General features: G+C 45.0%; 1 protein-coding gene across 2 annotated transcripts; it reads right to left on the reverse strand.

The window, feature by feature from the left end:
- Positions 1-2,289: 2,289 nt before the first annotated feature.
- Positions 2,290-17,007, reverse strand: LOC113574794 (potassium/sodium hyperpolarization-activated cyclic nucleotide-gated channel 3-like). Of its 2 annotated transcripts, XM_035531173.1 has the most exons (10): positions 16,439-17,007; positions 14,959-15,452; positions 11,056-11,374; positions 10,811-10,921; positions 10,451-10,612; positions 8,693-8,911; positions 7,889-8,035; positions 6,624-6,864; positions 6,246-6,410; positions 2,290-6,157 (listed from the first exon to the last, which is right to left on the reverse strand). In XM_035531173.1, the coding sequence occupies exons 2-10, from the start codon at positions 15,396-15,398 to the stop codon at positions 3,666-3,668; spliced, it is 4,296 nt and encodes a 1,431-aa protein (XP_035387066.1). In that variant the 5' UTR covers positions 15,399-15,452; positions 16,439-17,007; the 3' UTR covers positions 2,290-3,665. The 2 variants fall into 2 exon arrangements, with proteins under 2 accessions (XP_035387066.1, XP_035387065.1); XM_035531172.1 differs by having other exon boundaries at positions 14,959-17,007.
- Between the last annotated feature and the right edge of the window lie 1,692 nt (positions 17,008-18,699).

Genomic DNA, 18,699 nt, shown 5'->3' on the forward strand with positions numbered 1-18,699 from the left:
GAATCGACCATTCTTATTTTGCTCTTATATTAGAGTTGTATTATTACCTCATTGGAAGGATCTATGAGTACATCACTGCTGCACATTGCTACTGGCAAAACCTCATGCAGTATTTGTTTGTTTGTTTATGCATTTCTTGTTGTCCACTGTTAAATGATGGGCGATGCGAGGTGGTATATTCTAAAGACTTCTGCACCAGGTGAGATAGAGTCTGTAAGATGGCAGTTCTGCCACATGCAGCAGGGTAAGAACCTGACACAATTACCCTTTACCATAGAAGCTTAACTTTGGTCTAAAGTGAAATACACATGGAGATGCTTAACCTTGGTCTAAAGCCAGCTCACTGTGATTAAACCATGCCAGAGAGAAATACCAGTTTGTCAACATGGTTCAATACATCACCTTCTGCCCACAAAGCAAAAACACCATGTAAATTAATCACCAGATGGTAATATGTCTGTCAGATAATATGGTAATATGATAATATGTTAATGTGGAAATATGCACATTCATCTGTCAGACAACCTTGTGTCCACTTTTATTTACATATGTTTGTTTATTTGTTTATATATTTATAAATGTTTATTTGTTTATTCACATACATACATGTATTTATTTATTTATATAAGGTTACTAATTTATGTGTTCATTTATGTATTTATTTAAATACATTTATTAATTTATTCACATACATTTATTTATGTACATGTTTATTGATTTACACGCTTGTATATTCATATACATTTATGTTTATGTATTTATTTACATGTTTATTTATTTATTTACACATGTCAACATGGCCAGCTTCAGCTGCTATTAATAAACAAATAAACACCTCTAACTTTCTTCATTGCAGAAATAAGTGTTCTGTAGTTTCCCCAAGACCTACTAGGAAGGGCAGTCTGTCCCACACAGACCTGCATCAGAACAGGACAGAGTGTGAAGCCCTGTGGCCAATCAGAGTGTAAAGCTCTGTGATCAATCAGAATGTGAAGCTCTGTGGCCAATCAGAATGTACAGCTCTATGACCAATCAGAGTGTAAAGCTCTGTCTCCAATCAGAGTGTGATGTTCTGTGGTCAATCAGAATGTAAAGCTCTGTGGCTAATCAGAGTGTGAAGTTCGGTGGTCAGTGAGAATGTAAAGCTCTGTGGAAAATCAGAATGTACAACTCTATGTTCAATCAGAGTGTAAACCTTTGTCACCAATCAGAGTGTGAAGCTCAGTGGCCAATCAGAATGTAAAGCCCTGCGGCCAATCGGAATGTAAAGATCTGTGATCAATCAGAATGTAAAGCTCTGTGACCAACCAGAATGTGAAGCTCTGTGGCCAATCAGAGTGTGAAGCTCAGTGTTCTTTTCCTGCTCCTCTGGCATACACCTTTTGTTCCCTCAACTGGTAATAGGTCAAAAACATTGAAATGTATGTTCACACAAATTACAAATTTATTTTCAACAAACACAATGAAATAAATTTTAAAATAATTAACATATATATGATTTGGAATTCAATTAAAGGCAAATACAATTATATTTTTGAAATAATAGGCATGGTGACATTTATTAGAGCAGTAGCTTGATTAAAGGAAACATGGAAACTAAAAGGTCATGGAGGTACTAGAATCATTAGGCCTATAAACAATATAATAAAAACAATTATTTTAGGATTAATTAGCTTATTAAGTAGTATTTCAAGTAAAATATACTGATCCAAAATATATAGATACAAACTGTAATTATGATTCATATCCAGTAGAAACTTAAAAAGTCCTTAAAATGTAAATAAATATATTTAAATGTATGTTTCATTAAGTTAAGGATTGCCAAATCTCTTCCAACATCTTGACAACCACTCTGGAAGGTTACTAATCACCTACCTGAGGGTAGTTTATTTCAATTAGTTAATGTCTGGCCACCCATACTGAATTATGGAGCAACGATTCTTCCAAGTGGCACTTTGAGAGGACCAAACCTGCAGAATGGTTAAATGACTACATCCAACCTAAAAAAACACAAACTGGGACGAATATTGTATACTGTATACATATTCTATTCACTGTATACAGTAATACTGTTTACTTACTGTATTCATAGCACTGCACTGGATGTCTGCACTGGAACATGGCCCTGGTTACACCCAGAAAGTGTGGATTCACACACTCAGCTAACACACACAATCTCTCTCTGTCTCTCGCAGGCAGGTAGGCACGCACACACGTGCACACACACGCGCACACACACACACCCTATACACATTTACACACAAATATAACATAGGGGAAGCAACATACTGATTCTAAATTTCTTTATTCTCCTTAAAATCGCCCTTACATCATGAATTCTGTTTACATAACATCATCAACATCCTTCCAGAATTATTGTTAGAATCACACACTGTTTTTGCTGAAAAGCTAAAGCTGTGATCTAAATAAAAATAAACAATTTGGTCCTTAATATGCAGTCTAGGCATCCTGGCTTTAGGGGTAAGAAGAGAGTTTATCTGCACAAGACATCAAAGAACAGGATGTAACAAGAGAGGGAGTGCAAGAAAGAGTGAGAGAAAATATATATAAGGACTAGGAGTGTGTGTGGGGAATAAGTGTGTTGGGGGTGTGTGTCTGTGGGGGGTGGGGGCGCTGACAGCAGCAGTTTGACAGATCAAAGCTGATCACATAGCAGGAGATGAACAACAACATTAATCTTGTGTGTTTTACCAGACAGATAGAAGCCCATATTTACAGAGAACTAGATGACCTCTAGCACTGTACAGTTACTGTGGAAGATGAAAGAATTTAAATACAACACGAAAACACATTTAATTATAGCAGATGAGGGTTCTAGAGCTGTATTGTCCAAAACTAACACCAAACACCTGAGACAAGAATTTACTAGTGGATGCCTCCTAATAATTTAGATTTACGTAATCTTGTACTGTTATTTCAGACATATTTTGTCTATTTATAATTAATAAGTAGTGTTTATATTATGACATTTTTGTGAACAAAATGTGACAAGAGGGAATGAAACTGGAAAATAAAAGACCATAAACAGAAAGGTAATTATCACCTGACTTTTCTACAGTGCCATATTAGTGGTGTAAAAGTGGCAGTGGTGTAGTGTGGCAGCTGTGTAGAAGTGGCAGTGGTGTAGTGTGGCAGTTGTGTAGAGGTGGCAGTGGTTTAGGGTTCCTTTTCTAAGCCAATATGTTCCATATTTTAGGTACTTTAATTTTGCCTGATGCTATTTGAGAGCTTGGGCAGACATGGGCTCGTAACTAGGATTAGTTAGGGTTTATGAACATTTATGAACATTGCTTATGAACATTGCTTATTAACATGTTCCATTGGACTGCAGCTCCAGCTGATTTAAAAAGAATACTTGCCACTGCTGACAAATAACCACAGTAGCACTGTGCACATCACTGCACCAGAGAAGGTGAAGACAGAGGACCATAAAAATGAAAATGAATGTTCATGGAACCTGTTTCAGACTCAGAGACCGCATATTTAGTGGACTCCAGAGGTTCGAATTGATGGAGCTGCCATGTGTTTTAACATCTTTCCAGTTCTGCTACCTGACCTGCCCCTACAATCCGTAACACACCACGTGATCTCTGACTCCCGACCCTCCCGCAATGTCCAAACCGATGGTTCTGGCCTGTTCGTGCTTACATGTTCGCAGGAAGTTTGTGTCTCAGTGCATCAGATTCCCTCTGTACTATGCTGGTGTCCTGTTTCCCCTCCTGGGTGGAGGCAGGCTGGGCACCTGGGGCTGGAGCTGGGGGAGGGGTATCAGGTTTTGAGGTGGACAGAGATAGTACGCCTGAGGAAGCTGTGCTAAAGGCTGGGGTCTGAGTCGAGGGGGGGTTTGGGGCTTGGAGAGTGGGGGTCTCAGGCTGAATGAATATAGCTGTACCTGTAGCTGGGCACTGGGAAAATTTGGGAATTTGAAGGGGGGTAGAAGTTGCCTTTTGTGGTGGAGTTTGGATAGATGTAGTTGTTGGGGTTAGGACTGGGCTAGAGTTGCGGGTTTGGGTGGTGTTTGGGATTGGTATGGGAGTGTGGGTTTGTGTCTGAACTGCTGCTGTAGTTTGGATGTGGAGTAGCACTGGGGTTGAAGTGGGAATCTGAGTTTGGGTATGGGGTGGAGTGCGTGGAGGTATGGTTGGAGTTTGGGTTGGGGTCTGTGTAGGGCTTTGGCTAGGTGGGGTTCGGGCCTGAGAGAAAACAGGAACTTGTGTGTTTGGAACTGGAGCCGAACTCAGGACAGTAGCTGCTAGATTTTGGAATGGAGTTGAGGTTGGTACAGTAGCAGCTGGAGTTTGGAATAGAGCTGGAACTTTCACTGTGCTTGGAATTTGGGCAGGGCCTGAGATCCGAGTTGGAGAAGGTGCTGTAGTAGAAGCAGAGGCTTGAGTTTGTGTAAGATTTGTAATAGGGGTTTGAATTGTGGTAGGGCTCCTAGTCTGGGTAGGGGTCTGCACAGCTGAGTGTGTTGGGGTCTGAGCAAGAGTAGGAGTTCCGGTTTGGATGGGGGCTGGGATTGGAATTGGTGGTTGAGCATGAGTAGGAGTTTGAAGAGGAGTTGGTGTCCGGGTTGGTGTTGCTGCTGCAGTGGGAGGTGGACTGGTGGTGCAGGATAAAGGAGAGGGCTGGGGAAGTGTTTGAGGGAATTTAGAACGAGGGCTCTGAGGTGCAGAAGACCCTGAGGAAGAGGATGCATGCAGGGCGTGTAAAGATGAAGATGAAGATGAAGGGTGGGAGGGGGAGGTAGGTGAGGCCTTGCTGCTGTGTGTTTGGAGAACTGCCAAAGAGGCAGATGTAGGGGGCAGTTCCAAGGATGACGAAGCAGGCAGAGGTGAGGAAGAATGAGAGGACGGCGCCTGAGGGGAGGAAGAGTGAGAGGGCGGAGCCTTAGCAGCAGGCTTTGGCCGCTGGGTTTGGGGGAGCCCTGGGGCAGAAGAGGTGTTAGAAGATGAGAGAGGCGTGTGTTTGGGGGAGGAAGAGACAAGGGTCACAGGGGCAGAGGCAGGTGGTGAGGTAGGTGGGGGGGCAAGTGGTGTTGGCTGTGTGTGCGTGAGTGGAGAGGGCAGCGGAACAGGTGTGTGTGCAGGTGGCTTCTGGACCTGGGGAGGGTTTGAGCTCAACACGCCAGCACTTTCCCCCCGTGCAAGTTGTCCTTGTGAAACCAGGAAGGGGGCGGGCAGTAAGTTACCCCCAGAGGCTTTTCGATGGAGGGGGGGGTGTGGCTGCACACCTGGCCAGCCACGGTGGGGCAGTGTGGGCTGTGAGGCAGACAACAACCTGGCCTCCTGTGTCAGACGGCCCAGCGCTGGCAGACCCTGCGTGCTGCCCCCACCAACGTGCCGCATTAGAGCCTCTTTCGCTCCCTTCTGGCTGATCCGCCCGTCAGACAACACAGCTGCCATGGCTGGGGAAGGGGGTGTGGCCTTATGGAGAGGTGATGTGGTAGCCCCTCCCCCTAATGTGCCACTCATCACTGAGGGCTCTGTGTGGAGGCGGAGACTATAGTGCAGAGCTCTGCCAGTTTGGAGTGGAGTGGGTACTGATGATATAGGAGGGGTTTTGACAGCTGCCCCTGGCAGTGGAGCTCCTACCACAGTAGGAGGGCCAGCTGTAGAGGGGGAGGGTGTAGGGGTGATAGAGGCTGGCACGCGAGGTGGGAGCCCACCCATCACTCCAATGAGAGAGCTGAGTGATTGTCGGGGGTGCAGGATGGGGGGGCGGGGCGGGGAGACAGGACAGGCTGAGGGCGAAGGCGAGATGGGCAGCGGCGAGGGCAGGAACATGCCCAAACCATACTGCTGTACAGGCTGTTGTAGCGCAATGGCTACGTTGGTGGTGGCCGCTGCTGTCTGCAGGGGAGCGTGGACCAGCGGAGCCCAGATCACAGGCCGCGGGTGTGGGGACATGCTGCCCTCCGTGCTGCCTCGGTTGCTGGTACTGACGTCCTGCATGGTAGGCATACTGTCGTGTTTGACAATCTGCTGCACCAGGATACTGTCACAGGATCCAGCCCCACCTGGCCCCGCCCCTGGTCCCGGCCCTCGCCCCGTCCCACCTGGGCCACGCCCCAGACTGCTGCCTGCCACAGACCCCCCTTGAGACGTCTTTCGTAACAGGATGGAGTTCTTCTTACCTGCAGATGAACAAAGAGATATAAGACACCGCAGTGATCTGCAATTAAGGTAACAAAAAGATTCACCCAATTAGGAGACAGACAATACCAATGCGGTTCAGTCGGTCGGCTGCTACAGTTTCAAAGGCCCGCCTCATCATTGGGTGCTCCTCCAAGACCTCGTTGAAGCTGTCAACACTGAGCGAATAAAGGCGACAGTACGTATCAGCTCTGACACTCGCTGTCCTCCTGCCTCGGGTCAGCAGACAAATCTCTAAGGGAGAGGGAAAGGCACACAAACACACAAACAGAAGAACACTTTGTCTTATAGAGGACAAATGCTTAAGAGTCCTTAAGAGTGTGAATTAACCAAAGCAGAGCCTTAAAAACAGAAAACAACCCATGTCCTAGTATCCCAATCATGATGTATTATGTATTAGTTAGTAAATTATTTAACTTTTTATGCAAGTACAATGTCTAATCTCACCTCCAAAATATGACCCATCACTGAGTTTGGTCTCCTTGTTGCCGCGGGTAAGTACGCTGACCCTCCCGTGCTGAATGAAGTACATCTTACGTCCGACGGTTCCCTCTCGAATGATGAAGTCCCCTGGCTGGAACACCTCAAAGCGCAGCTTGGTCAAAACAGCCGTCACAAAGTTCGGATCGGCGTTAGCAAACAGCGGCATGTTGGCCACCAGGCTGCGGCAGTTAAAGCTCACAATCTCCTGTTCAGAAGCAATATGTACAGGACCGGTTTCATTGCTGGGTCAGGAAGTTGGGATGACAAACTCCTAAAGATGAACTATACAAGTCTACAGTATCCCGGAAGTCACACATGTTAAGTTTTAATCTTTCAAAAAAGATTTCAGACTTAAAAAACTAAAGACTAAAGTGTGCATCAAAAAAATTGAATTAAAATTAGAATTGCCACTGCAGTGAGTGAAAGTGGGAATAGACAATTTTTTGCCTCATAAAATAACATTATTTTTGGAAATAATACCCATTTTCAATCAAAATTTTGGATCATCTCATGAGTCTAATTCTTCTTGAATTAACAGTTGCTCAAACCACAGCCATTTTCTCAGGCCATCTGGCCCCTTCCTCCAACACACTGGCCTAAATGTCTTTAACACTATTGTCAAAACACAAATCCACAAATCATCTCTATTAATATCTTTATAAAAACAAAACAAAACATGCAGCTTATAAATGTCTATTGAGGAAAATACTTTATATAAAAATATTTACCCTGTTCAAGAGTATTATTCATGAATGTGACCAAAGTCTTTAGGAATTAAGTTCTAAAGGAATTATAAGATTTTGTGATGATCCCCAAACTCCATAGACATAAATGTAAAGTCAGGACATAAATATAAAGTCAGGATATAGATCAGTCAGGTTACACTGAGCTTGCTGAACTGTACTCAGCCAGAGAGCAAGACAAAGCCCTGCTGTGTATGTGTGTGAGTGTGTGTATGTGCATGTGTGTGTGCATGTGAGTGTATGTGCGTGAGTGTATGAGTGTGTGTGCGTGTATGTGCATGCATGTGAGTGCGTGCATGTGAGTATGTGTGTGTGTGTGTGTATGCGTGTGTGTACATGCATGTGAGTGTATGTGTGTGTGTGTGTGTATGCGTGTGTTTACATGCATGTGAGTGTATGTGTGTGTGTGTGTGTGTGTGTGTGTGTGTGTGTGTGTGTGTGTGTGTGTGTGTGTGTGTGAGTGTATTATGTACTTGGGTAACAAACCTCCTTTAACGGGTCACTCAGCTCTCCCAGGATATTTTCTTCATCAAACATCTTTCCCTGGTAGCGATGTTCATAATACTCATGGATCTTCTGTCTGACGTCGGCGGGGAGTTTATGGAAGGACATGTACTGCTCCACTTGCTTATACTGCAAGCAACCCAGCACACACAGCAGCCAACGTCAGCCAAGCACCATGAGGACATTACAGCAGTGCCACCTGTCCCACAGGTGTTGCGACCAGGGGATGAGGGCCTGACATAGACACTGAATGAAAGTAACAGACCAGCTACAGAATATTCCTTTATGGGACCATGACTTCATATTATTTAATTACAAAGGGAAATGCACTAAAACTGCTTAGAAGTTACATTAATCTAAAGAAGAACAGAACAGATCAAGAGATCACACAATCAAGTTTTCCCTCTGAGTGAAAGAGAACCTACAATGAAAACTAAACATACATATACCCATCCCTCCCTCCATCCATCCATCCCTCCCTCCATCCATATACCATTCCCTCCATCCATACATATGCCATCCCTCCATCCATCCATCCATCCATTCATACATACACCCATTCGTCCATCCATACATATACCCATCCCTCTATCCATCCATCCATCCATACATACATACATACATACACCATTCCCTCCATCCATATATACCATCCCTCCATCCATCCATCCATACATACATATACCCATCCCTCCCTCATCCATCCATCCATACATATACCCATCCCTCCAGCCCTCTATCCATCCATACATACATATATCCATCCATCCTTCCATCCATAGTCACCTTCTCCTGGTACTGGCGGCGGGAAGAGTCCAGGGACTGGATGAGTGCAGTGGCGTGGCCGATGAACATGGCGTAGCAGGTTGCTCCCACGATCATGCTGAGCATAGTGAGCCAGACGTCCGTCATGCCCTCGGGCGCCTGTGCGCCGTAGCCAATACACAGCATGTGGCTCATGGCCTTGAAGAGGGCGTAGGAATATTGCACCCCCCACGAGTCGTTCTGGACACAAACAGGGGGACATCGAGCTGCCTCAGACTGGGTGGCATCAAGCTGCCTCAGACGTTGTGACATCGAGCTGCCTCAGTTGGGGCAGCATTGTGCTGCCTCAGTTTGGACATCAGGAACAGAATCGCTGATCTCATTACCACTACATTACCACTGCACTATGTGGTGCTACTTTATTAAAAATACACTGTGGACTCCAACTCTGTACCAGTAGTGGGTTTCTCACCACAGGAATGCTCTTAAAAAAAAACCTGAAAGAAGGTTATCAGCTGTGGTCCCAAACACACAAACTAATGCGTGCAAAGTACTTATAAAATACACCTATAAGACAGATATAGTCAAAATAGTGTGTACATAGTAAGTGCCTCCAACGGCATGGGTGAAGGGTGTATCTTTCACGTCAGTGGAATCTACGTTATTCTGTAGCTTCATGCTGTTCTAGCTGTGAATGGAAAGGTAAGGAACCTGACTTGTGAATGAAGGCCATGGTGTGATCAGGAGAAGAGACTGGGGGAGGAGGGGGCAAAGACAGAGACAATCTCTGGGGAAATTCTGAGCATCACCTGCCTAGCAACTGTCACTATGACAACCTCAGTGGAAACCCAGCAGTAGCATGACTCAGCGACTCACTCAAATGGTGCAGTAGCTTGTGTGTGTGTGTGTGTGTGTGTGTGTGTGTGTGTGTGTGTGTGTGTGTGTGTGAGGGTTAGGGTTAACCCTGTGTGTGAGGCGGAGAATGAGTGTGTGTGTGTCTGTGTGTGTGTCTGTGTGTGAGGTTGAGAATGTATGTGCATGTGTTTGTATATGGTTTGTCATTTGTATCTTAAATACTATGAGATACTATCTGTTTTTACTATCTAATGAATTTCAATTTCAAGATTTTCAGCAGTGACCAAAAACACATATAAATTATAGGATGTAGAAGACAAAGTAATGGTAACACCACAAGTACAGCTGCTCAATTACAATTACAAAAGAAAATATCCAGTTCAGTCATGTTAGACTGAATGGCAATTAGTAGTATGCATCAACTGCACAATCAAAAATAAAACCCTACCCATAACCCCTAAGCCATAACCCTAACCATAACACCCTGGGCCTTACCCCTAACCCTAACGCCTAACCCTAATCTTAATTCCCAACCCTCACCCTTTATTGTGTGTACTCTACCATTCCTCCACATCTCCCACATCTTAATATCAGTCAAACCGTACAGAGCATAGTGCATGTTGTTGGGTGTTTTTATAAAATGCACTACATACACATACAACACAGTATTGAACAGGCTGTTTGTACATGCACACACCCACAACACACACACATACACACACCCACAACACACACACACACGCACATACCAGACATGCTGCTAATACCTGAAGCAGCTTATGTACACATGCTGTGACAATAATATTTGTGCATAACTGATGTGACCTGAAAACCAGCCCCCCTATGCATCTACAAACTCCCCTGCAAAAAGACACACATATCCAAACACCCCCCCCACACACACACACACGCTCGCTCACTCACCACCATGTTGTTTTTGAAGACCCAGCAGTCCGAGGGGAAGTCTTGCAGCATGGGTACCAGGAACTGCAGACAGCCATCCCAGTGACACAGCAGCAACATCATACCAATCAGGTTCACAATACGCACCATTGCACTCGCAAGGTCATAGGTCATGTGGAAGATCTGAGACACAGAAAGAACTTCTGTAATGAACCCAAAGCTGATCCCAACCTCTTGCTAACGCTCTATGTCTGGTTGGATTACTGGCATTAGCCCTCTCTCCTTCCATCTGTCACTCTTTCCCCATTTGTTTCTGTCCACACTCTGAGACCTGCCCCCTCACCTCCTCCCACTGTCCCCCTGTCCAGCCTGTCCCCTCACCTCCTCCCACTGGTGGATGTATCTGATGAGTCTGGACAGCCGTAGCAGACGTAGCAAGCTCAGGATCTTGGTGAAGCGGACGATGCGGAGAGCCCGAGCTGTGCGATATACCTGCAGAGCAGAGAGAGCAGAAGGTCGCAGGCTCCACCTTAGGGTGCAGAAGGATGGACACGCAAGGTTTTAAAGATCACAGGACTACCTCAGATCAAAGGACTACCTCAGACTACCTCAGATCATAGGACTACCTCAGAGTCCAGCCGAGCCTCCAAGTCCACCATAAGGAAGATATAGTCCACAGGGATGGAGGAGACAAAGTCCACCAGGAACCAGCTCTTCAGGTAGCGCTGCCTGATCGCCTTCGGATCAAGCAGGATCTCTGTGCTGTCCTCTTTTACAATGCCTGTGCGGAAGTTTAAGACCAGATCCACCAGGAAGAGTGTGTCTGACACCACGTTGAAGATGATCCATGGGGGGGTGTTCTCATCTTTGAAGAAGGTGATTCCCACAGGCAGGATAATAAGATTCCCCATCATCAGTAAGAGCATGAGAAGATCCCAATAAAATCTGAGGGCAGGGGAGGAGAGGAGAGAAGAGAGCTTAAAGCCTTGTAGTAACCGTCATTTCTAAACAGGACAGTCTGTGCTTACTGGCTTAGGGCTTTCCAACAGGGGTCAGGGAGCTTTTTGTTCAGAACCCTTCAAGGAATCATCTGGAGACTCTTTCCTCTGCCCTAACCTTTACCCATTTTGTCTGCACTTGGACACATTTGTTGCAGAACCCACCCCCCCTCCCCCCCTACACACACACAGACAGATCTGTTTCCCACATTCTTTCTGCACAACACACTCTCTCTGCTTGCAATCAACAGTAATGAATACTATACAGTTTCCTCCTTCTGTTAATGAGGCGTTAAAGCAACATGCAGTGATGATACTGCACTGTAACTGAGTAGATCAGCATTCACACTCAGAGAGGGAGAGACTAAGTTATTTATAACCAATCTCAAGTACACACAAAATACAAACGAATAAACCCAGTAAGACACACTTAATGTAGGTTCTCTTGAATATGCACTAGAAAATATGACACAGACACATGATGTATACCATACACACGCATACACACACACGCATAGACATGTGCACACCCGCACACAGGCACACATGCTCATGCACACACACTTGTGTGAACATATGTGTAAACATTTGTGCACTGCTCCCAGTGGTCCTCTAAGCAAGAACACATCAGATTTGCGAGAGACAAATACCACACCCCTGAGCAAAACCACACCCCTTGAGAAAGCCACACCTCTCACCAAAACCCCACCCCTCAGAAAAGCCACAACTCTCAGGAAAGCCACACCCCTGAACAAAGCCACACCACTGTGCCTTTGAAATCCCAAGCTGCTCTTTTGAAATTCCAAGATGCTCTATTTGGTACATTTGCATTCAGCACTGTACTTGAGCACTCAATGATAAAAAAAAAAGTCACCTAACAATGTGAGGTGCACAAACTCAGTGTTACTCTGGATTCTGTGAGAGGTTCACACTCCCATATCCAGAGCAAAACACACAAAGGTCACAAGACAACGGTGACATTACCAACTAGAGCAAAAAAAAAACCCCAAAAACATCACAGCATGTTTCTCACTCAAGAAAAGGATTAGAGAGATTACACACAAACACACACACACACACACACACACACACATATATATATATATATATATATATATATATATATATATATATATATATAAACATACACACACATATGTACATGTTCACACACATACACACACAGACACACATATATATACCCCCCCCACACACACACACAATACCTCCAGCAGAAAGCAGCAGAACACCCAACTATAGACCTCACTATAGACTCCTGAGTGTGTATAGTGTGTATAATCTTCAGTATGTGTAGTGTGTATACTCCTGAGTCTGTGTAGTAAGTGTCCTCGTACTTCTGAGTGTGTGTTTTAAGTGAAAGGTGTTTTGGACACTGATGAGGGCAGCTCTAGACACTGATCTACACAGTGTGAACAGCCCTAGTGTTGCTCTGACTGCACAGAGACCATGAAGGTTAATCTCTTCCTCCACATTTGCTCTCGGCAACACTGAATTTAGGCCACAAGACTCACATCATACACCATATCACTGTGCCCCCCTCCCCCCAACACACATCAGTACAGTCAGTAGGAAAATGCTGTCACACAGGCCTGTCACTCTATTTATCTATCTTATCTCTCCTTCTCTCCCTTTCTCTCTTTCCTTCTTTCTTTCTCTATGTATTCACTGTGCTAATTTGAGGATATTTGAATTACAAGCTACACATGCATTCAGTATATGTAATAAAACAATATGGATAACATTAAAAGTAACTGCTATGCAGTTGGTATAATAACTGCAGTCTTTTGCAAATTCATTAGATTGCAATTATAAGGGTCACCAGTATGTGGCTGTGGCAAGCATGGATAACATGCAGTACTGTTTTACTGTGTCTCCTGTACTGTTTTACTGTCTCTCCTGTAGGGAGGGAACAAGGAAGATGGAGAAAGAGAGAAAAAGAAAGAGAGAGACACCCCACTAAAATTGATCTCTTCATTCTGATATTCAAAGATGCTATTCTTTGAAGTGGCTCATGTTATTGTTACTGTGTCTGGTTCCACTCCACAGGTTACCCTATAACTGAAGACCTGCATTTAAACCCTATAGCATTTAAATTGTTAAACACACAGGACCCGATTCCAGATCATAACGCAGGTAGTCTCATAGCCAAAGCAGGCGGTCTCACACTAACACAGGCTGTCTGTAACCAACACATTCAGTCTCACACCAACACAGGCAGTATAAAATCAACCCAGACAGTCTCACACCAACACAGACAGTCTCACACCAACACAGGCAGTATCACATCTACACAGGCAGTCTCACATCTACACAGGCGGGCTCACATCAACACAAGCAGTATCACATCAGCACAGACAGTAACATATCAACACAGACAGTAACACATCAACATAGGCAGTCTCACACAAGTGCAGGTGGTCTCACATCAACCCAGACAGTCTCACACCAACACAGGCAGTATCACATCAACACAGTCAGAATCACATCAACCCAGGTGGTCTCACACCAGCACAGGCGGCTGTTTCTGCAAAGGTTCTCAGATCAAATTTGGCAAATTCATTGCTTAATACTGGCTGAAGTGTGCTTCACTAGGTTAATGTGCTTGACTATGGTTAGTGTGCTTGACTAGGTGTTTCCTCATTTGCCAACAGTGTACTAGGCTGCAGTAGAGAGCCAATAAGCATGTGGCACAAGTTAAGCAACATGAATATTATATTTATTATTAATAATGAAAATTAATATTAAATTGAACTTAAGTTTTGACTCTTTGTAAGACACACATTCATATCAGAGCAAATAACCTAGTGATGAATTAACTTTTTGTATCCAACTAGACACTATAGGGTTAGGACTGTTTTTGTTTGTTTGTTTTGTTCTGGAGCAGATGCCATTTTAAAATAAAGCAAAATATAGTAATTCTTCTATTGCTTCTGTATAGTGGTAATGGCGTATATTGGTAAGATGACTTCTGGAAACACAATTAAACACACCCATCCACCCATGCTTACACTACTCTCATAGTCAGGCTTCCTAACCCCAATCCTAACCCTAACCTCTCTAACCCTAACCCTAGCCTCTCGAACCCTAACCCTAACTTCTCAAACCCTAAGCCAACCGCTCTCGAACCCTAACCATAACTTCTCTAACCCTAACCTCTTGAACCCTAACTCAACCCCTCTCGAACCCTAACCCTAGGGTTTTACATCTTTCTTCTGTCTTGTGCATTAGTTAATTCTTTTCCATTGAGATGACACTCTATCGTATCTCACATCTCCTTCACGTTCATTCCTCTCCACTTCTCTCTTCCTCCATCTCTTTTCCTGACTTAACACATTCACCCTTCTCTAATCCACTCATTAGTTTGCGTCAGATCTGTCTTCTTTACTACTCTCACCATTCATCCATTCATAAATCACTCATTATCCACAATCTAAACCACATTCTCTACCTCCCTCCCTTCCTCCCTGTCCACATGCATCTGTTCCCCTCCTGCCCTGTCTCGCCCTGTACCTGAAGTCGCTGTAGGGGTGGATGATCCAGACTCCAGCACTCTTCAGCCTCTCCTGCTCCAATGCTACGGCCTTGTGACTGCCGAACATGCGCAGGGAGAATTTGTTGACCCCAGGCTGCAACATAGCACCAAACTGCCTCTGGATGAAGGTAGACTGGTTGGAGTAGCTGTAGTCCTCTCCGTCCAAGCCCAGGACAGCCTCAGGGGTCCCAGCTGCCGTGGTGGTGGTGGTCTCTGGTCCCGTCGCCACCACCACCACACCGGTGCCGGAGGAGGACGTGGAAGCAAGTGCAGCACGCGATGCTGCAAATCCCACAGAGCGGCTGGGGGCAGGTCCAGAAAGGGTGGGGCCAACAGGAGGGGGCAGGGGGATGGGTGTGGTGGGCGTGCCTGCTGCTGTGCCTGGCCGGAATGGACCACCATCCCGTGAGGAGCTCATGATGGACAGACGACGTCGGCCAGCCCCCTCACCCCGCTCCCCCTCCAGAGAGGCCTGCGAGAAGCAATAACCAGGAGACGGCAAGCTGCTCTTACTGCGCCGCTTCTGGTCTCCGTTACGTCCCGGCCGAGCATCTCCAGAACCACCCACAGAACCGCCCACCGCCCCATCCATGTCAGTGCCTCGAGGAGGTCAAACACACAAGCACTCACACATACACACAACCATGCACTCGGGCACGCCCACACACACACACTCTCAGGTGACTAGACTGACCTTTTACACTGCCTCACAACACAGTGAGGATATGAACCATCCCTGCGTACACAGAGAGCAGACACAGACGCTGACTGAGACCTCACGTTTTTGTTGTACCGGTAAGATCACAGATTTACTTTATCCAGACTTAGCAGCACGAGCAAATTGCGCCTCGTACCTCCGCTCTCCCGCCCAGCTCCTCCATACTTCTCACCTAAATGCCCTTGGAACAAACCAATTAAAAGGCGCCTGCAAACCTGCCTCTTAAGGAAAATATGACGACTGCGTGAATGTTGTGAGTTTGTCCTTCGCTGCGGAGACCTCTATCATTCCCTTTCCCCCACGTCCTTGGAGCGTGTCGCTCCGACAGAGGCCCACTCTCTCTCCTGCTCATCCGTCCTCGGCGATGCGACGCTGGGCATCTTTGCACCAAATTCCCGCTCTGTCAAATGAAAGTGCACGCGACCCTATACACGTTCAGCTGCCCGTTCTTTAGTATTCACGCGGATAACGTTCCCCGTCGGCTGAATGTATTTTATTAAGTAAGAGTTAATTTCAAAAGTAGACGACGTAGTAGTTCTGTGACATTAATATTCCGATGACAAGGACATTTGATTCGTGTGGAAAGTCACATCGTCTGTAATCGACACACATACGCTAACTCACACGCGCTCTGATTCATACAGACACGCGCAGAAATAGACGCATATAAACACGCTTTTACACACATACACGCATCAAAAGGCAACAAGCAACACGGAGCATAGGATCATGGACATTACCAGACGGCAAAAGAGAGTCCGGTGGTCCACGTTAGTGACGCGCTCAGAAAGCAGGCGAGGTATTTTCCCATCGTAAAAACCCAAGAGACATCACCATGACACGCAACAGGGTTCCAGCGAAAACACGAAACATAAAAATTAGCCACCAGACGGAGATCTTGAACGGGTATCAGACGGAGCTCCGTTATCCTTGCTACTTTATTCTGTTCTTTTTTTTCTCCACATCACGCGCACAAACCGTTTTGTTCTCTGCTCTTCCTCACGCGACTGTTAGCCAACCTAATAAGACCCTCTGGTACAGAATCTATTTGTCCATGTCCAACAAACAAATATTCTTCTGTAACCATAACCAAATCCGTCATACATAACACTTGAAGTCTCTAACAATATCAACTTGTTGAACGCCAGTTTTATCTATTATTAAAAAGACAAAATCTTGATCTGGAGAGGGAGCGCTTACTTGTGAAAGCTTCTCGGGTACTGCAGGGAGTGCAAGCACGCGAATATAAAACTAAATTAATAAATAAATAAGGAAACGGTCTAAATCCAATCGTCTTGTTGCCATGGCAGCCGCATCCCTATCACCCATCCCCAAGGCCGCGTGCCCGACCGGCGTCAGACCCCGGCAGCACAGGTATGAGTCTCACGTCATTTCACCAATAGAGAAACGGAAAGTGAGAGAGGAAGAAAAGAGACAAAGAGAGATATACGCAGAGACATAGAGAGTGAGACACACACACACACACACACACACACACACACACACACACACACACACACAGAGAGAGAGAGACAGAGACAGACAGAGAGAGAGAGATGTTTTTAATTAGTTTACAACAGTGACAGTAGCTCTGGATATCTGGATGATCTCAGAGGACAAAGTACAGCCACTGTGAATTAAAGTAAAAAGAAAGAAGACAAAAAGGTAGAGTCCCCCAACATGAGGTCTCACACATAGCTTAATCATACAAGAAATGTCATCTCTGCTTTCAATGGCATGTCTCATCCAATACAAAGTAAAAATAGTAGCCTTATTATCTGACAATGGCAGGTCAGGTATAGTCTGCTGAAGTTTAGTAAAAAGACAGCAAGCCTAATTGTAATCAAATGCAGAAACTTTTATCTTATAATGCCATGTCTAACACACACAACACTAACAATTATCACACTAAAATAGTACACTCACATAATACACTAACATAGCACACTAACACAGTACACTCATATAGTACACTGACACAGTAGATTAACATAGTACACTAACACAGTAGACTAACATAGTACACTAACACAGCACACTCACATAGTACACTAACACAGTACACTAACACAGCACACTCACATAATACACTAACACAGTAGACCAACACAGTACACTAACACATTTAGACTAACACAGTACACTAACGCAGCACACTAACATAGCACACTAACACAGTACACTCACATAGTACACTGACACAGTAGACTAACACAGTACACTAACACAGCACACTCACATAGTACACTAACACAGTACACTAACACTGTACACTAACACAGCACACTAAATATGCACATTCACTATGGGCAGGTGCTTAAAGCAGCCTACACCGAGAATGTGCTAATACACAAATATTATACATATCTCTTTAAGGTGTGATTACTGTGTGATTAGTAGCTTTAATACATGAGCTATAGAAGCGTAATAAAGCTTTAATACATTGGCTATAGAAGTGTAATAAAGTTTTATCACATCAGCAATCGAAGTGTAATAAAGCTTTATCATGTCAGCTATCGAAGTGTAATAAAGCTTTAATACAGCAGCTATAGAAGTGTAATAAAGTTTTAATACATCAGCTACAGAAGTGTAATAAAGCTTTAATACATCCTGAGTTCAGTATAGCATAGAGATCCTTGGCATAATTTTCCTTTGGATTGCCAATGTGTATGTTAAAAAATAAAATAATTAAATAATGGTCAACAAATGGAGGGGGTGGAGGTGGAGATGAGGCAGTAATTGAGGGTGGAGGGGAGGGTCTGAGGGGTGGAGGTGGGGATGAGGCAGTAGATGAGGGCAGGGGGTGGGGGGTCTGAGGAATGGAGGTGTGGTGTCCCCAGGAGCTGATTAGCTCCATCCATGTCAAGGCTCTCATCCACTTGCAGCTCTATCAGTATGCCCACAGTTGGAGGAAGATGTCACTGGGGTGGTAAAATCCACTGATACAATGAAGTCCTCAGTGTTTTTACCAGTGTGTTGCTACTAATGGGGGGATAAATTG

Source organism: Electrophorus electricus, chromosome 10 (assembly GCF_013358815.1).
Source record: "Electrophorus electricus isolate fEleEle1 chromosome 10, fEleEle1.pri, whole genome shotgun sequence".
NCBI lineage: Eukaryota > Metazoa > Chordata > Actinopteri > Gymnotiformes > Gymnotidae > Electrophorus > Electrophorus electricus.